Below are 25529 nucleotides of genomic sequence, written 5' to 3' on the forward strand. Positions count from 1 at the left end.
TAAGTATACTGTAAACTCCCTTCACAAACAGATTTTTCCTCCTCTTTCACACTTGACAAACGTCTAAAAGAAATAGTAACTCTGTCTCATATATATTTGAACCTGAACCTTTTAGGAAAGAATTATACTTAAAGTACCCAAGAACAGGGATGGTCTCAGCCTAAAATCTCCCTTGCAACTATTAATTCTCTTTCCCTCAACCTCTCCTTCTCTCTTTCTCTTCCACTCCCTTCTTTTTTATTGTATTATCTCATTCTTGTTTCCATACTGCCCTCTCCTCCCGGTAATCATCCCACCCCAGGTCAAATTCTCTGGTTGAACTGCCATCTATATCTTTCTTAAATACTGCTTACATAATGTAAATGTCTTTATAAAAAAGTTTAAAGGATTTGCTTTTTGCAAGCTTATCAAGTTGAAACATTTTACATCTCTTTCTTGGTCCTCAATCATGTAAACCTACTATTCCTTTCATCAGTAAACTCTACTATTTTCCAACACAAAGGTGATGAGAAAGGACATTGACTGGTATAACATAAAAGAGCTTGGAATTTAGCATCATACTGACTCGGGTTCAATTCAAACACTACTACTTATTAACTCTGTCTTTGACGAAGTCTCCTAACTTCTCTTACATGTCTTCATTGGAAGGGTTTTTACCCAGTATTTATTTGGGTAAACGTTCCTGGTATTCTGTAAATATTTCCAGCTCTTCTTCTGAGCACATGATAGTACTTTTCAATTTAGGCATGGTTATATGACCTGTTTTTGCTAATGCAATCTGAGTGGAAGTTCTGTGTTTCAGTTGTGCATAGAAGTTTTTTAGAGGCAGCGTGTGATTTGCTATGGTCCCTTCCCTCAGTGAAGCAAATATGGACGCATGTGTTGAGAAGGAACCTCCATTATCCTGAGGTCTTGGCTGTTAACAGTAAGCAGAGCCTTCTACTGATCCACCATGGATATGTAGCAAGAGATATTGGGGTCATTTGTTATTGCAGCAAGTCTTGTCCTATCCTAACTGACACATTTACTTTGCAAGATTGTTTGGAGGATGAGTGAAAGTATCTAATATCTAATATGTAAAGCATCAACATAATATGCAATCAGTAAATGGTAGATGCCTTCATCAGTAGTCTAATTATCATCTTTGTTACCATTGTTTCTTTGTTAGATGCTGTGTGTTCTTTTTATTCCATATTTTGTTTTTTCCCATTATCTTATGTGCTATAAATATGTATTTACATTTCTGGCCCTTCAATAAATTACAAGATCTTTGAAAAGGGCAAGATACTTCATATGTCCTCATACAGACATTCTCAGTTAGGTTTGGTATTTATTCCAACTAAATGCTACCATGGTAGCATATAAGCATTTATAGACAGTACATTAACAAATGGGTGTATTTGTGTTCCAGTAAATTTAATTTACAAAAACAGGAGGCAGACCATAGTTTGCTGACCCTTGATTTACACTCTCGTATCCCCTCTTTTTCCTTTTCTGTCTTTCAGTTTTATTATTTGTCTCTGGGTGTGACTGTGCTTTCTGCTGCCACAGACAGAATTTTTCTAATGGCAGATAAAAACAGTCACCAGTAGCCCCAAGTCTATGTTATAAAGGGAGCAAATCCCTTTCTCCCAGTGTTCTTCTTGGATAATATACCACACTTGGACCAATTTCTGCTGGCAGGACATGGGAATTCCTGATTGGTCAGGCCTGAGTCATGTGACTACCTCTGTGATCACGGAATAGTTGAGGCACTGTGATTGATGTACCCTTTGGGACCACCTGGGTTAGGGATGGGAGAAAGAGGGATGTTTGGTAGGAATAATAGGATGCTCATTATAAGCCTCATTCCTCCTACCTGTGCAGAGAAGCAGGAAAGAACCTAGTTCAGAGGGCCGTCCCTAACAATTCTTCATTGTGTAGCGGACTTATTATTTTAAAGCCAATCTCACTGGTCATTCCTCAAAGACCTCCTGTGGGGTCTGGAAACAAGAGCATTGGCTGAGATTTTGGATAGATTGTATGTGAGAAGCAGGAAAGCGAGCAACAAAAGAAGACTCTTCAGCTTCTACCTTAAGCACTTGGGTGCGTAGAGGTGCCCTGTATTCAGATGATTAAAAATCATTTCCCAAACTGTGAAGGGGAAGCAGCAACATGCATAATCCCCAATTGGCTTCTAAGTATTTTTCTAATGATCTGAGAAAACTCGCAAATCTTTATGAAAGGTAATAAACAAAGCAATATGATGGTATATGACTCAGGACTCTCTGGACGCTATCCAAATCCCCCTCGGCAGTATGGGGAACACCTGAAAACTCCTAATATGAAATGCCATAATAAGGGAGAAGACTTACTCTTTTTATTCCTGGGCACATGAGTTGTGCCTGAAGGGCATTAGTGGTTACCACGGATATGTGTTGGACACTCAAAATCTGAGTCAGTTTGAGATACCAGTACTTCCTCTATTTTTCCTTGGCTCAGAAAATTTAATGAAATTATACAAATCCCTGAAATCTAATATTTTTATGTGATAAGATTGTGTAAGAGGAGGGGGTGGAAGAGAAGTTTGGAAAATGTGGTGACAGATGGTAAGTGGGCTCAGGCACATAGCGTTCCTATATATAGGGGAGGGGACAATCTGGTTAATCAAGGGGTGGGGGGAGCATTTTTAAATTTAGATTCAAGTATTTTATATATTCAGCAACATCATTTACTGAAGCAGCCTAGCTGGATAGAACTTAAAAATTTTTTTTTGGTTGGGGTGGCTTGTGTGATATATATTTTCAACAGTTTTGCATATTCTTTCATGACGTCTGCATTTGGAAAGCAAATGGTCTGTATAGGCTTTGAGTATGTCTTTTGAGAGAGGGCTGGGAATATGTATTTCTAGAGAGTTCCAAGGAGATTTAATGACATTTTAAAAATTAGGGTCATCATAGCTAATTTAGCAACATTTGAAAATTAAAGTGAATGTTTTCAATGAAGACTTTATTCTTCAGTAGAACGAACAATGGGCTGGAAATGAGGACACCTGAGATCCAGGTCCAACTCTATGTAACATTAAGGCCAGGTAGATTGTGCTACCTTGCGTGAGTCATTTCAGCTGTTTGGGTCTTAATCTTCCCTTTTTTTTTTTTTTTTTTTTCCGTGGTACGTGGGCCTCTCACTGTTGTGGCCTCTCCGGTTGCAGAGCACAGGCTCCGGACGCGCAGGCTCAGCGGCCACGGCTCACGGGCCCAGCCACTTCGTGGCATGTGGGATCTTCCCAGACTGGGGCACGAATCCATGTCCCCTGCATCAGCAGGCGGACTCTCAACCACTGCGCCACTAGGGAAGCCCCTCTTCTCATTTTTAAAATGAAAGTTTTGGTTAAATAATCTTTGGGATATTTTTAGTTTTATATTTCCATTGTTGTAGGCTGTCTCTTAATGATCCAATAATTCGGATGCTTTTGGTTGCAAGTAATGGAAAGCCGCACTCAAACTGCCTTAAAATATTACAGGGTAAGTCCAACACTGAGTGGACTTTAGAGCTTGTTTGATTCATCAAAGGACATTTTTCCACACTTGTTCACTCTACTTTTCATGGTATCAGTCTCGTGTTAGGGTTGGTGCCTCTTCAGAATCTCCAAATGCTTGTTAATGACTCTTAGTCTATGACCTGCTTCCTTGTTCAGGTCTGGAAGAAAAGAAAAGAAAAAAAAAATCACTTCCTAAAGCTGTTTTGGTTGAATTAAAAAGTGTCTTTCCAAGAGATCTCTGGAAACCTGCCCTTGCATATTATTGGCACAAACTGAGTTTTGTGCTCATCCCTGATTGTGGCCAGGGGATGGGGCTACCCTGGGCCACAGGAGAGCCTCCTAGAACCAGCGGTTAGCTCAGCACGGGGGGTTGTGGCTAAATGATAGAAAATCAGGGAGAGGGGATGTATGTAAAGGGAGCAGTCATGATGTTTACTAACCATTGCTTGGAACACCTAAGGTTCACATCATTTATGCAGTTAAATATGAGGTAGGAAAAAAACCCAAATTAATGAAATAGAGTTCTTATATGGTAAATATTATCATATCAAACACATAGTAAGCTTTCAATAAAGATGCATACACTGGGCTAACCTTCAATCTGTTAAACACGGAGAATGTGCCTCTTAGTTGGCAACTGATTAACAAGAGATCGCAGTTATTTGTGGGGTTGCCACAGTGACTAGAGACTTACTGCAGTAAGTTTTTGTTTTAGTCAGTGGTTTTCAAACTTGGCTGCACATTGGAACCACGCAGGGAGCTTTGAGAAACACTGTTGCCTGAGTTCCACCTCCAGAGATCCTGTTTTGAGTCATCTGAGGTAGGGTCCGGGGCATTTAGAGTTTTAAAATCTCCCCAAGTTATTGTAACTCAGTCAAGACTGAGGACCTCTGGTTTAGGGAATCCAAGTATGGGTGTGCTCAAGTACTTTGTCCTACCTGCTTCAATCATGTCCAACGTTTACCCTGGAACTCCTTTTTATAATTGTTTTCCTCTGCTCTAAACTAGCAACTGCTGTATTCTCTCTAAGCTCAGAGATACCACATGCTCATCATTACACTATGAACGTGAGGGTGGAAACTAAGAGTGGGAAAAGCCTACTTTCAATATGGTATAATAGGAGAAAGGGACAAAAGGGTGGATGAGAAAAAACAAGAAGCAATGCAAAAAGCCTTTCTCTCTGGCACTGGGCTGTGGTTGGAGATGCACATTTAGGCGTTCTCAGACTCAGATTCCCACACAAACACCCATACGTGTACAGACACATCATCTGAAATTCTTCCCAGCCTCCTCCCTGCTCAGCCCACTGCCAACCTCTTGCTTAGAATATTGTGCAAATTCATAAAACACCTAAAACATGAATAAATGAGAAATGGCTGTGTTTATTCATTACTGACACATTCATTTATTCATCTAGTCTATTAATACTGATTGAGCACCTACTATGTGCCAGGTACATTGTCAGATGGAGAGTGAACAGTGATGAATAAAACAGTTTAGAGCCTATACAGAGGTCCTGAATCTAGATAGCATTTGGAGTATGTGAGATGCGGCAATGATTATCTTGTGAACCAGTTCTTGAGTTGTGTTCTCTGTACTTGGTTTGTTGCGTGAATGCTTGCTGAATGAATGAATACCTGAATGCATTACTGAGAAAAGATCAGAGTGACTGGAGCATGGTGAATGTGGGAGTAGGTAGGGAGGAATGGAATATTTAGATTGAAAATATGGGCAGACACTGGTTGTGTTGGGTCTTGTGGTCTGTGGTTTTTATTTACTTAAAAATTTTTTTTATTAATTATTTAATTTTTAGCTGCATTGGATCTTCATTGCTGCACGCGGGCTTTCTCTAGTTGTGACAAGCAGGGGCTACTCTTCGTTGTGGTGCATGGGCTTCTCATTGCGGTGGCTTCTCTTGTTGAGGAGCACGGGCTCTAGGTGCGCAGGCTTCCATTGTTGTGTCTCGCAGGCTCTAGAGTGCAGGCTCTGTAGTTGTGGCACACAGGCTTAGTTGCTCCGTGGCACGTGGGATCTGCCTGGACCAGGACTTGAACCCGTGTCCCCTGCATTGGCAGGCGGATTCTTAACCACTGCTCCACCAGGGAAGCCCTGGTCAGTGGTTTCTAAACCACATTATATTCTGTGCATTGGAAAACCATTTCATGTTTTCAAAAAGGGAATGATAAGGTCAGGGAAAGTCCCTCTGAGGCCAGAGGGATATGAAGAGAAAAGAAAAGAAAACAGACAAATATGGTACCGAGCAGTAGATGCTGTAGCAAATGTGGTTGGCACCGAATCTTATAGAGGTGGAGGGGAGGGGTGTCCACCCTAGACTTGGGAGGCCAAGAAAAACTCCATGGAGAACAGCGCACCAGAACCAAATCTAGAAAAGTAGGTCGATTTGGGAGAAGGAAGGGGAATAGGAAAGGTAAGTGGAGATGGAAGGGGAGCAAGAATGTTTCAAATTTAAAAAGTTGAGGTTGCAAAGGCATAAGAAAACATCTTAAAACTTAGAGCTAAATCTTAGTTACAGCCTAGATATCAAATTTAATTTTAAAAGTTTATAGAGATTTGTAATATGCCAGACATTCTGATATGCATCTTAATGATAATTCTTTGAATCAGTGAGGCAACTCAGGGAAAATTACTTAAATAGGACTGGGCGGTTAGTAAGTGGTGTTGCTGAAAGAAGGACCCAAGCTGTCAGACTGCAGAGCCCATTCTCTTAGCCCTTCTATTATACTGCCTCACTGACCAAGTCAAAACATAAAGAAATCAAGGGAGGGAGGCCCAAGGAGATATGGATTAAAAGATACGTATTTCTATTTTTCAGTTTACTTTCTTTTTCTGGAAATTATCTCTTTCCCACAATTAAAATTCAAACCAGATAAACGAGAATAGATAATCAGCCACATTAATAATACGACAAAGACCAGAAGAGAAATTTACTTGAAGGCAGATCAGGTACAAACCTAGAGTGTCAAGAAAAGTTCATAGGATTTAAGCCCACAGCAGGCAAAGGGGATTTATGTTTTTCTGTTGTAGTTAACCATTGGCATCTATAGGGTCCTGTAGAGAAAAGAAAAATATTCTTGTTGATAATTCTCTGTCTTGTTTAGAAGGAAGTTTCCTGCCACAAAAGTAAGATTAACCACAATTTACAAGCAACAGAGGGATGAGGAATGTTTAGAAAAAGAAAAGTACTTTAGGTTGGTTATGTAGATTAAGGTCACCATTAGAGGAATAGTTATTGACATTGGAAAATGTGATATTTTCAGAGAAAAAAAAGCAGATTATAAAACATATGTGTGTGTGTGTGTGTGTGTGTGTGTGTGTGTGTAGAGAGAGAGAGAGAGAGAGAGAGAAGCACCCAAACCAACCAGGCATTTTTAGAAAGTGAAAGGAGAATGTGCACTTAAATACGAATACTGGTGACTTTCATGTAACAGATTCTAGATGAGTTTAAAATTTTTCTATTTAGATCTTAAGTTTACTACCTTTCAAAAATACTAATATATTACTTTATAAGTAGAAAAAGTTATAAAAATGGCAAAGTACTTTAGTGCTAAAAGGACATATGAAAACATTACTAACTTTTGTCCACACTGTGATTGTCTTTAATATTCATCCTTTCTTCCTCATTATTGTCTTAATTTTCATTTAAGTATCAAACCTCCCTCACTCCATTCATCTCTTTTGGAGGAAGCTGATTTCTCTCTTGATTTGGGTCTGGGGCTTATGGTGCAGCTCAAAGTCCAACTATGTGACCTTTTCCCCCTGGCCAAGGTAACTGGCTCAAGGAGGGGCAAGTGACCCAAGTCAAGCTAAGGAGCCGTGAGAAGTGGTTTGCTGGGGGAAGCTAAGAAAGACTCTTCCTTGTTCATCTGAGAGAGCTTCTCGAAACAATCCTGGGTCACTGGGTCAAACCCACCTGGAGGTGAGCCCCACCTGTGAACTGTGCACCTGCAAGAAGCCATACATCCTCTTTATTATTTACTGCCGTTTGCATTGTTTTCGTTTGTTTATTTTTTTCCTATTACTTGTAACCAAGCCCATTCTACCTTCTTCTATGATATCCTAGTTTTGGAAAGTTACTGTCAGGTGATTCAAATTTTTCTTCTAGCTTACTGAAAATTATTTGATGTCACAGGTTTTATTTTCCATAACCTAGCTGGTATATTTTAAAGCTGTGCTGTTCAGTAAAGTATCCACTAGCCATATGAGGCTATTTAAGTTTACATTAGTTAAAATGAAATAAAATTAAAAAATTCATTTCCTTGGTTGCACTAGCCACATTTCAAGTGCTTGATAGCCACACGTGGATAGTGGCTACCGTCTTGGCCAGCACAGATACAGAACATTTCTAGTATTGCAGAAGGTTCCACTGGGTAGTGCTGTGAGAGAGAGAGAAAGAGAGAGAACATCAGATGAGGAGACTTGTGTTCTAACATGACCCACACAAGTGAACTCAGTGTATTCCCTCAGGTAAGCTTCTTCCCGTTCTCAGGTCTTTTTATTTCCTCTAGAACAGAGAGGCTGGACTAGGAGGCTTTTGGGGGGATTTCTTCTAGGTTCAGTATAATGAAATTCTAAGTGCTTTCTTTTTATTAACATTTGGAGACTTTTCTTTATGCTTCAGGGATCAGCTGTGAGTTCTACCATCAGATCATATTTGGATATCAAATACTAAGAACCAGGGCTGAAAATTCAGGACAGTTTCATTTTTTTCTTCTAGCAAAAAAAAAAAAAAAAAAAAAAAAGAAATCCAACACAGATTTAGTGGCAGGTAGCTAAGGGTTTGAACAATATATGGGCCAACTTCCTTTACTTAGTGCCATAACAGTAGACTCACACAAGCAAGGGAGTCATCCTTAATATGTATCGCCACTTCATACGTGTGTGCTACCAAGAGGAATGAATAAAGGCTATTGGGGAGCATACAAAATCTACTTATTTCTAGAAAAACAGTTCGCTGTGCATGCCATCTTGATAGTGGCCTTATATTTTACTTTTGATTCATTGATTATTATTTATTTATGATGCCAACATTTGAGTGCCTACTATATGTCAGGTAGTATATCTCTGCTCGATTCTGAAGATATGGTACTGAGCAAGGTGCCAGTTTTCCTTCTCTCATGGTGATTCTGGTAAAGAGGTAAACCAGCTATCATAAATAATTCCAGAAATAGTTGTTTACAATGGTAGTTAACCTATAGAGATGATATCCTGAGGGCTATGAGAGCATAACCACAATGAGTTGATCTGGTTTGGAGCATTCCAGAAGACAACTGGGGGAAAGTTTCCCTATCCTACTCAAGGACCCAAGAGAGGAGTATAGTAGGAGCCGAGAGTGAGTGTGTTTGTAAAAGATGAAGCTAGGGAAGTAGAGAGGGGCCAACTCATGCAGAGCCCTGTCAACCATGGTCATGAACTTGGGCTTTATTTTAAGCTCAATGAAAAACCATTGAAAGATTTTCAAATAACAAGAGTGGCATGATCAACATGCATCTCAAACACATTCCCTCCGGCTGCAGAGTGGGGAAGAGATGGGTGGGAGGTACGCATTTGAAGGCAAGCGGACTAGTTAGGAAAGTATTACCATAGTTCAGGTGAAAGATGGTGGTAACTTGGGTGAAGATGTTTGAATGGAGAGGGAGAGAATAGAGAGGTTTAAAACATAGACTGGAAGTCAAATTGATGGGAAGTGACGTTGAAAGAGGGAGTTTATGGAGAGGGAGATGGCCGTCTTCATTTCTGGCTGAACCATTGAGCGGGTGAAGGGCCATTTCTTAGATCAGAGTAGTTATGGGGGATAGCGATGATGAATCCGGCTATGAATCTGAGAGTTTTATGAACCATAGAAATCATGTTATTGTTTTTATTATTATCATCAAAGCAGTCATTTTCAGGACCTTTATGTGCTTATAAAATATGTTCATATTCTCGTAATGAAGAGACCACTTGGTCTCTAAAAGGACAGTTCATTTATTACTTTGATTAGTGTAATGGAGGTGAAGCTGTTTGTGGTTTCAACTTTCTTTCTGTTCTAAAAGCAGAATAAGGAGATGAGATGTGAAAGAACAAAAGAAATGACCTTATTCTTTCTTTCTCTGCTGCCTGGAAGACAGACAAGATAAGCAATGAGGAATTATAATTGATAAAGTGATCGTAGAGATAGGCTGCTGGAGGTGGAAAATGAAACTCCAACACGAAGGTTATCTTTTCTTCCAGCCTAAGAGAAATCTTGCCTTCCATTTCCCTTTTCTTACAGTTACGGAAAATTCTGCATTATGTATCCAGGTCCAAGTTACGGAACTGAGAATCACCAGTTTTATAGAAAATGATTCAGCCTCTGCTCATTCTCTGTTACCATTAATTTTTATTCCTTCTGGAGCAGTTGTTTGGCTTTTTTTGGTTTGTGTGCTTTTGTTTGGTTTTTTACCTTATGGATGCTGTAAATTTTTAAGAAATAATTTTTCTCTTCTTCACTTCTACTGCTAGGAAGCTTAGAGTCAAAATAGTGCTTCCTTTGTACCACTGATGCTTTGCATTTCACGTTCAAACTTCACATCAGGCTCATCTTACTTTGTTTACTTGCTCTTTTATCTTTATCATATACATTTTTTTATTTCTTGCCAATATTGCTTGCCTAGAATTCGGTTGCTTAGAGCTTAGGCTCTGAAAATCAAATATGAGTTTGCATCAAAGTCTTTCAACCTTACTAGAGGTGTGGCATTAGTTCAATCCCTTGACTTCTCTGAAATTTGTATTTTCACCCATAAAATAAAGATCACTGTAATACAGACCTATTAGCATTTTTGTGAGAATTAAATGAGACACAACATGTGAACGCTTAACCAGGGCTTGGCACATAGAAAGAGTCTCCCCTGCCAAAAAAAAAAGGGTCCTAATACAATAGTATCATCATCATCATCATTATTATAAGATCATCAATCACCATCAATATTATGTATTATTTAAACTCCCATTCTGTTGTTGTACTTCACCTGCTTTTCTCTTCGTTATCCTTTTCCTCATCTTAGCTTTGAAAAAGTGCAAGGTACAGAATAGAGTAGTAAATAAGAGAAGTATATAAACGTTATTTAGGCCCCAAAGTAAGACTGACAAGCTAGGGGTGTTGCTGTGTATCTGGTATGGGGCACATACTAGGACACCAGGATAGACAGGAAAATTTTAAGTGAGTTCCAGGAAAAGAGTGATGTAACACAAATGATTTATGCAGTTGGGTTACGGGAGAAAGGTAGGGTAACATTATTACTTAGCCAAAGGAAAAGGTATATTGTCTTCTCATGATCAGGGACTGAAAATAGACATTGTCAGCCAACTGATAGGTAGCCCCAGTGACTACAGAAAAGAGAAATTGGGCTTCAAAGTTACAGAAGACATCTAGATTCGAGATAATGGCAATGATCCTCTCATCCGTGCCTTCATTTCCATTAGCCATTGAAATGGAACAAGAAAAAACATCAGCATTGTGAAATCACAGCCAAAATGCGTTATTTCAAGAAATACTTAGAACTGTTTTAAATGGCATACATCTAAACCACTTTCATTTGCATTGGACCAAAACTTGGCATCTTTCTCAGCCCAGATGTAATTTATTTAAATTCCTTTAGTTGTTTTTCAATTTAGAAATATGCATAGACATAAAATCTTGCATGTCTCAAATTTGTTTTCCCTGCACATTTGTGAATTCAAATTAGCCAAATTATTAAGTGGATTGTTCTTAAACTAAAGTAAGGATGGCTTTTATTTCTAATGCCGAGAAATGAAAAGTGTGGTCATCAGGGGAATGAGGGATTTTCTGGTGGTACTTTGGGCCTGGATCTAGGATTTTCCCCCTTCAGTGGGTTCCCCAGTTAACTTAATAGCATGTAGTATACATGAGTTTTTTGTATTTTTAAGCTTTTGTAATCATTTGAAGAGACTCAGGGTGGAGTCCTATTCCACAGGATATAGTTTTCCACCAGAAAATCCCCTTCGGACATTTCTGTTCTCAGTTCTCTTCTTCTGAGCCTCTAGAGAGCCTCTGCATCTCTGTCTCTCTTTAGCTCTCTGTGTGCTTCTCTGCCCCTCACCATTTTCTTCTCCCTCCAGGTTTCTGCCCTATTGCATCCTCTATCTGCCATTCCTCCCTCCCCCTGCCTTTTATTATGTAGGGCAATATGCTGAACATTCTTGGCTATTTAAGCATTCTGAGTGTTTTATCTTTCACTCCCAATTATTTTCATTGGGCCTTTCTTCTGAGTAAATGTGGGTTTCTCCATGGGGAGAAGTTCTGGTAAATAGGATTTTCTCTCTTTTTTACATAAACAAATGTACATATACATAGATACTGTATTTGAAGTGTATATATTTAGGAGTTTGGCCCAACTGAGTAGGTATCTTGAATTCATGTAACTGGAAGGACTAAAACAATTGTGCTGTAGTCCATTGCCTTTTGCAGTATTGTGCTTGTATAACCAAATGATTGAGCAGGGCATGGCTGTGGGCATGTAAGTGATCAGTTTATAACTCCTGGCTTATAAGAACCTGAAGGGATTCTAGCTGCAATCATCAATGCTCTGGATTTATCACTGCTCTGATCAAAAATCTCCAATGGATTTCTACAGCAGGGGGCTCTGTGAAGGCAGGAACTGGGTCTGATGTGTATACTGCTGTGTCCTCAGAGCTTAGGGCAGTAAATGGAACATAAAAATTCAATTAATATATGATCAATATAGGTTAAAGTCTTCATCAGTCAGGATAGACTAGGTTATAGTGCAAATACAAATAGCCCCCAAATCTCAACTGCCTAAAGAACAGAATATTTCTTATTTACTATCTACATCTATTGTGGGTGGGTAGGGGAAGGGGATGCCTCTGCTCTTTGCAGTCTCTCAAGAATCCAGGCAGATAGTGTAACTAGTCTCTGTTCCAGAGGCAAAGAGAGATCTACAGGGTGTTGCTTCAACAATTAAATGCTCCAGCCTCAAAGAGATACCATCAGGTTTGTTGATACCTCATTGGCCAGAACATTATGGCCCACTAAACAGTAAAGTGATCAAGTGATGGAGTCCTACCATGGTCAAAGGTGCAAAGGCCAAACTTCTTTGGAAGGTGTGAGAGTAATTTTGCTTTGAGATGGAAGAATGGACTAAATTGCCTTAAATGTCAATATCTGTTGATGCTTATATTATTAGGGAAAATGATCATTGGCTGCAATACAATGGACAAGGTATTTGGAAGAGAAAATGGAACTAGGTTGATATTCTTGTTCTATCACATACATGTATAGAAGCCACTTAAAAATGTAAGGGAGGGGCTTCCCTGGTGGTGCAGTGGTTGAGAGTCCGCCTGCCGATGCAGGGGACACGGGTTCGAGCCCCGGTCCGGGAGGATCCCACATGCCGCGGAGTGGCTGGGCCCGTGAGCCATGGCCACTGAGCCTGCGTGTCCAGAGCTTGTGCTCCGCAACGGGAGAGGCCACAGCAGTGAGAGGCCCACGTACCGCAAAAAAAAAAAAAAAGTAAGGGAAAGTCTTTATTCCAGTCGTTTAAAAAAAATCTAACAACGCCTGAGTGCCTTGAACATAATCCATGAGTATGTTTCAAGTTTATTAAATTGAATTGTAGATAAGAAACTATGTTGAGCCTTGTTTAATCCCTAGAAATGAAGAATATAATGTACCGTTTTCAAATGATAGCTTTTATTAGCAAATGTGAACTTCCTTTTATTTTTAATGCATTAGCATAACAGAAACAAACCAAAAAAAAAAAAACAAACAAACAAAGACATGGGGTAAGTACTACCTTCCACATTTCTATATTTCAAATGCCTGGAATGTACTCAGTATATAAGTCTTGAATGAATGTATAATAATTTTTTGAGTCTGTCTTAATGGTAAAGAAATGAGAAAATATAATGGTTAATTTTGGAGAGTTGTTTTTTTCCATGAAGTGTTTAATCCTGGCGTTTAGGAGGTGGGCTCTTGACCCAGATCATTGGGGTTTGAAATCTGCTCTATCACTTAGTAGCTATAATACCTTGAGCAAGTTTCTTAATCTCCCTATTCACCCTCTGGTTCCCCATCCATGAAATGAAGACAATAATCATTTCACCTATCTTATGGGGTGGTAAAAAGGATTAAATTACACCTTATAAGCAACATACTATAGAGTAGTGCCAGCACATGGTGAGGTTCAATAAACCTTACCTGCTGCTACTGTAGTTATTATCATTTTTGTCTTGATATTGAACAGTCGGTGTGAGCTTTCTATATACACTCACCAACTCAACAATAATGAATGACAGAAATGAAACACGCAACACCATCTAGAACTTTGGCACGACTTATTCTCACTCTAAGATTTGTATTTACTGTTACCTTGAACTTTGTTTATTGATGAGCTTTAATAAATGGTTGTTAGGGTCCAAAGAGCTATTCTGTGTGTATTGTGCAACTGTGCAGGACCAGTGGGGAAGACTGATGCGTCTGAAGGGTCTCTCATTCTCTCACTCTGTGTAACAGGAGAGGAGAGAACGGCTTCTAAAGACGCACGGCAGCATCAAACCTTCCTTATAACGCCTGTGGAAGGCAAGAGAGTATTCTGAGGCACTTGGAGAGGTTTTTGAGGCTGGAATATTCTGAGAACTACCTTGATTTAAAAAAAAAAAAATTAAAGACTAAACAGTATGATCTATGACAGTGGCAATCACATCAATCTTGTTTTCCGCCTTGTCCCCCAGCATCTAACACATAGTAGGTACTTTATAAGTGATTCATGAAATAACTGATTGAGTTATTGGAATGAATCATTGCTCGTGCAATCTGTAAGTGAAAACTAGGTCACCTTATATGCATCGATAATGTGTAGGTACAGTGACATTATATTTCCAAAGAAGAAAGTGTCTAAACCATAATACTAGAAACAAAATGTTGAACTTCTGAGTGTCTCCTCTCTCCACCCCAGCATGTTATTTGAGGGAAATTTTTAAAAAATGTCTTGAGCATATTTCTTTATTTAAATCCAGTCTTCGATGCTGAAAATGACATATTTCTATTTATTAAACATGTTAAAAAACTCAGAAGGTTTGCTCTGCGCTTATGCCTATAAACATCTATATTGTAGTCTAGATAGACCATATTCCCAGGTTTAGCTGCCAAAAACAATCGACAGACTTAAATTTGTGTAAACTCAACAATATTTTGGGTTAACTTACTGGTTAAAAGAACATTAAGAGGTAAGAAATGGCTTACATTTCACTTTCCCATTTGCTGTTAGGAGTCTAACACCCATTAACACTATCAGTATTTTGCAGAATGCTTTTTTCTTTTGTTTCTCCTTCCCTCTTTACTCTTTCGGCAAATGAATAGTATCCGTAAAATCTCTAAGAGAACGACGTACCTGGCAATACAGTGTTAAAGTGCTGCTTGAGTTGTTCAGGAGTTAGTGGGCAGGTATTACAATTCAATGTAGCTATAATAAAGAGTAATGTCACTTTAAGACATGTGATACTTTACAGAGGAGGGATGTATTGAAAGAGACTATTGCTACTTACAGCGCCATATAGCAGCCCTGCTCCTACATTTTGCTGCCTTACTCTGCCCTGAATGCACTGGAGTGGGGATGGTCCCTCATTAACTATAAACTGATTCTCATCAGGAAACTGCACAATATCTCACCATCACTTCAAAGGTCTCGTCAGGCAGAGGTGACGCCAGGAGATGATTTAAAGGTGAAAATGACAAGGTTTCCAGTCCTCAAACCTTGGTTCCTTTTCTGACAATACAGTCTGAATGAACCCAATGTCTTCCTTACTGTGGGAGTAGCATCGGAAGAGAAAAACATATTTTTTAAATCCTGATAAAGAAGATTATTGGGAAGCTCTTTTTTAAAAAATCTCCAATTGTGGCACAGATGGATTTTAGAAAGTGTTAGAGCTTTCCAATGAACACTAATAGAGTACTCTGCTCTTGGCTGGATTTTTCAGGTAAGAAGCCTCTTTAAGGATTTAAGATTCAGAAAGCAGATTTCAAACCTATTCAGTCAGGTCTAGAGAACTATGTAGGGCTGAATGCATTATTTTGCGGGGCGGGGGGGTGGGGAACACCTATTACCATAGAGACAACCTCTTGGTAAGAGAGTGAGCAAAGAGAGCTATATGCAGGAACCTTGGAAGTAATGCTGAGAATTAAAGAAAGTTAAATGAAAAAAAGAAAAAGAAGGAAAATACTGCAAACGTCAAGTCACAGCAATCTTTTTGAGTGCTAAGATCTGTGTGGAAAGCCGTCAATGAAAAACTGTTGTTTTGATTGTGGTAGGCTTTCTTCAAGTTTAGATGAATTCCTAGTGCATTTTAACTGAAATTCACAAGCAATCATTGCATGCCACAGTCACCTCTATTTTGTCTTTCTATAATTTGCAGGGTATTTTGAAAAGGCACCCAAATGCATTCATTTCAGAATTCATAGGAGGGGTGTTGCTCTTTATCTTTACTGAAGAGAATGCATCTGTGGTACACCGATAGTTCTGAAGACAATGAGGTTAAATCCGTTGTACACAAAAGTAAACAGTGGGCTGTGAAACTAATTATAAAGTGAATCGTCTATGTGAATCACAGACCGGGGCATGAAAGGCACCATGCTGTTGAAAATAATGTTTTCCTACTTTGCACTTAATTATGGTTGTCACCATTTGTCTATTATAGTTCTAAAACCCTTCTTAAAGACTACATCTCTCTCTCTCCTAAAACACATAAATTATCTTGTATTATGTCGATATACACACACACATATAATGTATACGTTTTGCTTGCCGAACATCACAGCTTTGGAAAGAGTACCGATTTCCACGAATAAAGAAGCCACACTGGGAGGTCACTAGGAGGTTTTAAATGTAGCGTTGAAATACTTGAAGTGTATGATTTGACAGTGGAAAGATGAAAAAAAAGAAAGAAACAATCTAGGTTCCAAAGATCTATCTAGGAGAAAGGCATATACTTAACTGGCTTCCTGTATAGAAAATGCTTCCATGTCACTGGCTAAGGATGATGCTTCAGGTTTGATTAATTTGACAAATATGAAATGCAGCATAAGGTGTTGTTTGAGAAACTGGACAATATGCAGCGCAGTTGAGCCTTTGTAGCTCCTGAGATTCTCATAGGTGCCGAGAAGACTGTCAAAGTTTCAGCGCTTAAGAAAAGGTGGATGTTCAGCCATAAATACGTATACCACCTGTATATGCATATTCATCAACACTACAACAAATGCCACGATAGGCTCTTAGGAGGCAAAGCAATATTGTAAATTATGCTTTGCTCTAGGAGAGATGCTTAGATCTTGTATCCGAAACTCATTCTGGCTGAAGATAATTCCTTCTGGTTTTAAGTCCAGCCAAAAAGACCATCTCTTTTAGGAGATTACAACATGCCTCTGAGAAATGATTACTTAGTTTAGGCGACAGCATTGGAATTAAAAATTCATGACTGTAGAATTAAAAAAAAAAAAAAAGAATCCACTATTTCCTTCCAGGCTTATGTCAGACTTGCAATGAAGTTAGAATGAACAGGAGCGTGCAGCCTTTCAATGCCTGGAATAACTATAGCTTAAAGATCATTGTGTAAAACTGCATGTTTAGTCAGGATACAGTGTTTCACACTGCCTAACAGATAGTCAAAAACTTTATTTCTGTATTTTGGCCATCCTAAGAGTTTGGTTTTGAATAATTTCAAAAATGGATTCATGATCTCATGGAGAGTGACCTCCCTCAGTCCCACCTTGTGGCATGACCTCTTCTGGATCATTAATTCTAACCAGCAAAGTAGCAAAGGCACATGACGTCTGAGACCCCCCTTCTCTCACCACTGGGACTGACGGAGCTGGGGGCTCAAACCCGGGGGTAATCCTTCCTGTCTAATGTTCTCTTTAGAGAATGGCAATGGTCTCTGCGATGCCCTGGGTCCTGTATTTGTGGATAAGTGCTTGTGCGATGCTGCTCTGCCATGGATCCCTTCAGCACACTTTCCAGCACCATCACCTGCGCAGACCAGGTAAGTTGGAAGCTGGCTCCACGGCAGCCTCCCGTTTCACCGCTGTCTTTTAACAGATGGTTGAAGGCAAGTGACAGAAAGTGCTACAGGGTGGGCAGCTTGCCTCGGAATTTCAAGACTTGTTGCCTGGATGCTTTGGGGAAAGAGGGGGATACTAAAATGTCTTGGAGGTATTTCTAATAACTTCTCAGAAAAGGTGGTTTTCTCTAAGAGTCCCGCCACCCCTTGGCACACACCTTAAAAAGGAGAAGTCGTTTGTTTTGGAATACCTTTGGTCAAGAGTGAAATATCCTGCAAAAGGTGGAATAGCTTTCAAGACTTGAGGAATTTTTGAGGCAAAATATGATCTTTGCAACCAAGAAAATAATGTGTCCATGTTCCTGGGATTCATTTTTATCTAGCATGGATACCATAATCTTGGTGTGTATGTGGCTAGAGATTTTATGTGGATGTCAGTGCCAAAATTAACTTTGTAAGTAGTTTGTGAGTGAAAAAGAAATTAAAAAGTAACTTACTATTTCTTGTCTGGTTTGTCTCCTCTCCTTTCTCCCTTCTTTCACTTTCTGTTCGTGCGGTATGCTCGATGCCTTTTTTTTTTTTTTCCCCTATCTCTCGGCATTTTCCGGGACAAGTTCTCTTTAGCGTGATTTTTTTTTTCCTATATCGAATTTTGAGTTCCAGACGCATTTTGCTTTCTTCGTTTTTCTGTTCAAAGTATATTTCTTACCCTTCCATGGCCTCACTCTTCAATCAGGATTTCTCTCTCCTTCTGTGCCTCTCCAGCTCTCTCATTACTGTTCCCCCAGCTCGATTGTCCTCACCCGCCCTGGTTCTCGGAAAGGTTGCCTTCCATTTTCTGCTTAGCTTCAGCCTTTGCATCCATTTACTCCACCCGTCACCTGCACCGCACCCCTTCCCCTCCCCCTCCCACCCGATCGCCAAGACCGGGCTCTGGGGACCAGTTGCGCGCCCAAGCTCCGGATCCTTAGTTCTCTAGAGCTCCCAGCTCTCCGTCCCCACCCCTCCTTCCTTCCAAATCCCTTCCTGGCCTCCTCCCATCCGCCAGGCTTCCGCTAGCTGCGTTGTCTAGCCTTTGCTTTTTTCTGGCTCTGCAGCCAGCCTGGGCACCGATCCTGCGCTCTTCGGCATTCTCCTCCAGCAACACCTCCCAGGGCGCTCGCTGCTTGCGGCTTTCCCGGGTTCTGCTTCCCGGCTGGGGGCAGGATCTAAAGAGTACGTGTACAGCCCGGGTCCTCCCACGCGGGCTGCAGGGGAGCGCGCCAGCTTGCTGGATGCTAGACCTTGGGTCGCTCCGGGAGGAGGGGTTTGGCGGGGGCTGAGCTTGGGGCACAGGCCCAGGGCTGCCTCTGGGCCTCAGCCGCCCTCTTTCTCAAAGCCCTGGATCCGGGAGGGAAGGCGAGGGGAGGGCCTGCCCCTGCGGGAGGGCCTGGAAACGGCCCTGCCCATGCTGCGCGCTGGTATTTCTGCCTCGCGTGTCCTGAGCCTGGATCAGCCACTGCCAGAGTCCGAGGCTCCAGTGCCGAGTTGGAGGGGAAAAAAAAAAAAATACAAAAGACGTGGAATCCCCAAGTTACCTCCAGTCAGTAGATCTCCAATCTGTTCTGGCAAAAAACGTCTTTGACTTGTTACAAAGTCATACAAATAACGCGAGAAAGCGGCATTTACTGTAATACTTAACAATAAGCACGCAAAACAAAAACAACTAATGTGAGTGCTTTAGGCGCACTGTTAAGGTTAATTCACCTTGCTTCGCTTAATTCTTATTCAAGTAGGTGTAATTTCCCACCCTGTTGCTCAGGAGACTGAAGTTCTGAGGGTCTGAGCGACTTGCCTGAGATCACACAGCTAATACCTGCCATTGGGGACTTTGGTCTGATTTCATCTCCAGAGCCTGTTTCCCAAGGAGGAACTAATGGCTCCCAGTACAGAGCACAATCTTGCCAAGTAGCCTTTTTGAAGAGATGTGAGCACCTTCACGTAATTCGTGAAAATTTTCAAGTTATGTCAATACACGGACTCATTTGAACTGCAGACCCATTTTGAAAGGTGGCCATGGTGGAAGTGGTGAGGGGTGGCAGTTGAGGATGGCAGAACTTAGGCTGGGCCGTCGTCTCTGTCACTTAACATTAGTGACATGACCTTGGGCAAGTCATTTTTCTTCTCTGGGCCCAATTTCCCATTTAGGGATATTGTGGGGAGTGTAAATAAAATAATCTTCACGAAAGTGCTTTGTAAAATGTAAAGCTCTTCAAAAAGATCAGGAATTACTGGCATACTCCCTTAGTAGACTACAAATGTGCATATCACAGATGTTGAATGAGTGACATTTTGCTGTTCACACAGCTAATGATCCACATAGTAACAACAATCTTGTTTTTAATCTTGCTGTCATTTTTAACTGTGTGGTACCTGGCTAGAATATAAGACCAAATGCTACCTGTCTTATTTTGTGCTCTGTGCATACAGTCAAGAAATACGGTACAGTTTGCAATGAGCTTTCACGTAGACTGTCTCTCTTAATCAGTAAATATATTAGATTTTTTTGGTGGAGGGTTATGGCTATGCTACTTATAACAAACTTATGTCTTTATGGGGCTTATTATCAAAATACAGTAATTTTAAACTGGGAAATACATCATTGGGCTCTGTCCGCAATTAAACTCAGTATTTTTTTCCATTGTCTCCTCTTAGTAATTGCTTATTATCGTCAGTGTGTGGTTCATCTGTGCCTCAAATACCCCCAAAAACTGCAGCACTGAAGCCAGTTTCAACCCCAAGCGTTTATACATTTGAGACGCATTTCAGATTCATCAATGAAATGATAACAACTATAAATACTCCCTCCTAGATGTAGAAAGATGAAAATGATATTAACTAAAGTCCAATGGTTCTAGGTATTAGGTTTATTCAACTTTCTTGGGTTTTTCAACAATCACTGCAAAGATTAAAGCAATAGATCTTAGACATAGCAATATTCTAGATTATTTCAGTCAGAAATACAATCTTTAATGCAATCTTCGGTTTTGATTTTAAGAGTAAATATATGCTTTTTGTGATGAGACTTGTGATGTTTCACTTCGTAGGTCTTAAATCTTCAGGGACACTAATGAAATGTGTATGAAAACAAGAGAGAAATCAAGGCTAGTTATCTGTGATAATCCCCCCTTCAATGAGCAAATAAATAAATAAATTGCTGGATAAATGAGCAAAAAGGAAAAACATAATCTCATTTTCTCAAATCGGTTAAAACAAGTGACATGATGAGAAAAAATGAGACACCAGCAGACCCTGAGCTTTGCCACATTTGCCTAAGCTTGAAAAATCACCTCTTTCATGAAGCAGGAGCAGGCAGACACCGTGTGCATATCAAGTATCTGGGAAATGTGAAAAATGACACATCTTTCACTCAAAGCCCTGGATGGAGTGAAGGCTTTACAGCTGCCTCCTCACCTGCTTAGGAACGGCTGGTCCCCCTCTCTCCACGCTCTTACAGGCAGCTTCACGTCCCCTGCGTGGTAAGACGGATGGTGCTCTGATCCCAAGCAGCCAATCTCAGTATCTCAAGAAATAATCCACTACACTGACAGACGAGTGGAATTTGACACGATGTTCCCCTTGTTCAGACTGTGCTGCCCCTGGATGGCACCAGCCAGTCAGGGTCCTTTAGGCGAAATGGTTAGAGCTGTGGGCCAATTTCTGCTGTCAGAACATAGTATCAGCACAATGTTTCTGTGAGGCCACGAATTTGTGATCTGTCTTCTCAATGCACTGGGTTTGCACACAAACAGAATGAGAATATGTTAACTAGAAAACGGACTGATTTTAATGTATTCCTCTGCAGTCCCTAAGTACTTCCTATTTTTCATATTTATCGTATTACGATTGCACCATTTATTTTCAGTGACTCACTAGTTAAGGAAGATTAAAACAGTCAATCAAATGAAAGTGAATTTTAATATTACACAAATAAGTAAAATGTGCTATAGATTAACAGATTTGTAATATCAATAATTTAATATTTGGCTAAATCAAGTTTTTTATTTTGGGACCGACGTAGGAACTTACCTTAATAACTTGAAGAATACTCATGACTTTAAAAAAAATATGTACAGTGAAGCTAGAAGAAGGACACTTAATTTAAAAAAGATAGACTGAACAATGCAAACTCAGAGTGGTGTTCCATTGTTTCAGGATATTAAAATAGACAGCTTCAACTCTTTATAATCACTAGTTGTTGTGTAACAGGTAAAAAAAAATGAATGGTTTGCTAAACGCAACTTTCTAATGTACGGTTAGTTTTTTCCCCTTACGGGTATACGAATTTTCACAGCGATTTTAATGGTTACTTAATTTTGAGTGTGGGTGTGGTGTGGGAGGTTGTCCTTGAAACTTAATAAAATATGGATGACTTCATAATACTTTAGTGAGAAAAGATCTTTGGGGTTCTTTAGTAATTTAAAATTATAAAGATAAATTACATGAGACAAGAAGTTGTAAATGCCTTATGAATCATTTATTCTTGAGTCGATGCTATTTTATTGACAAGGGTGTATAGAAGTATAGAAAGATGACTCTGAGTAGAATTGTCTGTGTAACTTATCCTCGGTCTGATTTAAAGCTTTATGAAGCCAACTGTGTATTTAGAGGTATTCGTTTGTGACTTATTACATACTGAACACCATCGTCCATTTTAAAGCATGATTGTTTTTGGGTAAATATTAAAAAAGTTCTTATATGCCTTATAATTATTTTTGCTTACTGTTCAGTATCACTTTATTGAAAGCTGCCTAAGGAATCCACATTAGAATACCAAGGTTCCTTACAATAAAGGGTTGTTTTATAATTGCAGTATAAAAGAAATAGTGAGAATACCAGTGGTTGCATATTGGCTTTCTCAGAATACATACCAATACTAGATTGCTAAGTGTAGTGAACTGGTCTAAGGATTGGAACAGACAGGTTGTTATTTGGGGTAACTGGTGCTGGTGACAATCCATTGATCTTCTGATTGACGATGTTGACCTCACCCTAGAGTCAGAGAGCAGCCATGGGCATTTGATGAGACCCCAAAATATCAAAATAAGGTAGAGATGCAAATAAAGATTTTCTGACCATCCCGTGAACTTATAAGAGAGTTATTACAGTGCTATCAAAGTACTTATGTGAGCTCAAGCCCGTGGCCTCCATTTTATACGACACTGCAAACAAATTTTTAGAACTGGCACTAATGAACATTAGTCTTCAATTGTTCATTTCTTAAAGTTCATTTAAGATGAAAACTCAACTCCTTTTTAGTCTTCCAATTTTGAACTCTGTGTGAAAATTTCAAAGCTTGAGTGTATAAATTGGTACATCGTTTTTTTGAAAACAGTTTTGCATTGTTTTCCAAAATGTAAAATGTGCCAGTCCTGATACAATTCCATTTCTAGATGCTTATCCTAAGAAAATGATTGGACAGGTTTAAAAAGATGTATGTTTAAGGTTTAGTCACTGCAACAATAATTTTAATGGCAAAAAATTAGAGAGGAGTTTCATCTCCATCAAAAGGGGACTGGTAGAATAATCATGGTGAATCTGCTCAACGGCATTCAACGTAGCCATTGCAGTGGATGAGATATGTTCATATGTACTCTTGTGGAAAAGTGCCCATGATTTACTGCCGGGTGAAGAAGACAAGGAATAGAATACTCAGCTTCAAAATAGTTTGGAGAAAATAAATATTTGCACATGTATGAAAAATGTAGGAAGAGATATAAACATTCTTTATACAGTGTTAGTTAAACCTAGTGGGAGGACTGCATTGACTTGGACTTTTTATTTCCTACAATTTTGAAATTTTTTCAGGTTCATTTCTAGGATGGGCATATATTGATTTTTAATGAAAAGCTTAAAATATTTGCTGTAGAGAGTTTTATGATTAAATTAGAAATGTATCAATGTTCCCAGTTTAAGGAAAAAGAAGGAAATATAGGTAGCAAAGTATCATGAGCCCGTTTTCCTTCTAAGAGCCTTAATCCTATAAAATGTTTAGGCCAGCATTTCGCAGTACACAAAACACTGTCCCCTCAAAATGCTCATTGGAAAAAAGCTATTAACTGTTGGGGAAGCACTCACTGCATGATATGTTCTTCTCTTAGAGATTTGCAGTGCATGTGTGTGTATGAAAGTTCTGGAAAGATTTACAGATAAGAAGCCTGACTGTGTTTAACTAAAATTTTCCGAACTTCTTTTATTTGGACAACAGCTACAGTGCCTATTCATATCACATGCTTTGAGAAGTGAGAGCCAAGATAATCCTGGAATCCTATAAAATGCATCTTTTTATCTCTTGCTTCTAGTAAGGAACTTGGCATATAGTAGGTGCTCAGAAAATATGTGTTAAATTATTAAGGAAAAAAGGAATGACTGTTCTGGTGGAATCTTGAACTCTCCCTTATTTTTTCCTACTTGTGTGTGAGTATTTGTGTGTGTATGGTTGGATGCATGTGTATCTGTATGTGTGTTTATAGAAAGGACATACCTCAAATAGAGAGTGGTATAAACACTAAATTGTCACTGTAACATATGCACGTATGTATGTGTGTATCTGTGCAGTATCTTTGGGTAGATATTTGACTGTATTTGACAGCCATTACATTAGTCAAAATGGTCCAAAGAACAAACTTACAAATGCAGTAAAAAATTAAATCCCTAAGGTTTTCAGTCACAGCATGAGGGTTTTGGTTTTTTTTTTTCTATAGATTAGAAAACATTATTGTGGCCTTGAGGATCTGAAAAGGAAACTTCACTTAGCAAATAGGGAAAGGCCTTTTGCTTTCAAATCTTTTGATAACAAGAAAAAAATTCACTTCATCTTTGCAGAAGGGAGAAAATAACACCAGACAAGCAATTTTTCCTTTCTTTAGGATACAGAGAAGATGCATTATTTTGTTAACAGTTTGTATAAATTAATTGGATTCTCCAAATATAATGTCCTCAAAGCATTTAGGGAACCCTCTTGGCCCACTGTTTCTTTCTCTTTCCCGAACTTTATATAATAAAATTCCAGAGAAAGAAAAGAGAAAGAATATTATCACAGCAATTTTCTCTCAGAAGATGCATAGATATGCAGAGTGATCTGCTTACTCATTAAGTGAATCCATCCTCCATGCAAGGAAGGAGACCAACCAAACTTCCCCCTCAGTCTAGAAGGGAGGAAGACCTCCCCTCAGCAAAGGCCATTGTTCTGTTGATAGAATTACCTGTGTTTACCTTTACTATGCCCTTACTAGACCTTCACTTCAAGGCATGCTTCCTTTATACCCAAGAATAAATACAAGCTGAGTCTTTGTACATCCAAAGGGTTTTTCTGATTTCCCATTCATGTGGATGAAGAATGGACCTATTGAGTCATATGCTTTGAAGTGAATAAATGCCCGCTTCCAGATTTAGATGAATTGCCACACGGGGTCGTGGCGGGGGTGGGGAAAGGATTTCAATGCTCCTGAAATTGACAACAGATCCTGGATGAGAGTCTGCAGGCCAGCAGGTCATCCTTCCCACTGAATAAATATTGTGTAGGTATTCAATCAATATTTGCTGATCAACTAGGCAAGAACTTTATGTCTTTAAAAAATGCAAATATTGGTGAGAAAGCACCACATTAAGCCTTTTTTTTATACCTAATGGTGATGAAGAAAGAGCACCAGGGTAGGAGTAGGACGCTGGTGCTTTCAGCATCTCACGTAAGTTGTCAATCGCAAGGCTCCAGATGAGAAAGTTGGAGGGAATCAATGGTTTTCATATTGTTCCTAGCAGCTCCAAGGAGGTGGTCTCCAAGGATTTGCATTCCACAAATAGTGAAGTATATTCTGCCAAATAAAGATGCTTTAAGCTGCCCAAGGAATTGATTCATTGACTTCATCCATTTGATAGAGCAAGAAGCTGTACAAATCAC

The 25529-nt window shown here is 39.5% G+C and overlaps 1 protein-coding gene across 18 annotated transcripts in view; it reads left to right on the forward strand.

The window, feature by feature from the left end:
* Positions 1–25529, forward strand: part of TAFA1 (TAFA chemokine like family member 1) — a 955756-nt gene that overhangs the window by 284865 nt on the left and 645362 nt on the right. For all 18 annotated transcript variants that reach the window (XR_013830279.1, XR_013830280.1, XR_013830281.1 and 15 more), the window contains one exon: positions 17452–17572. Coding sequence is in view for 11 of the 18 variants with exons in the window: in XM_079935034.1 (XP_079791160.1) it covers positions 17452–17572 (121 nt within the window). In the remaining 7 variants the exon portion in view is untranslated. The remainder of the gene's footprint in view (positions 1–17451; positions 17573–25529) is intronic.

The sequence above is a fragment of the Stenella coeruleoalba genome (assembly GCF_951394435.1).
Source record: "Stenella coeruleoalba genome assembly, chromosome: 10".
In the NCBI taxonomy this organism is placed as follows: domain Eukaryota; kingdom Metazoa; phylum Chordata; class Mammalia; order Artiodactyla; family Delphinidae; genus Stenella; species Stenella coeruleoalba.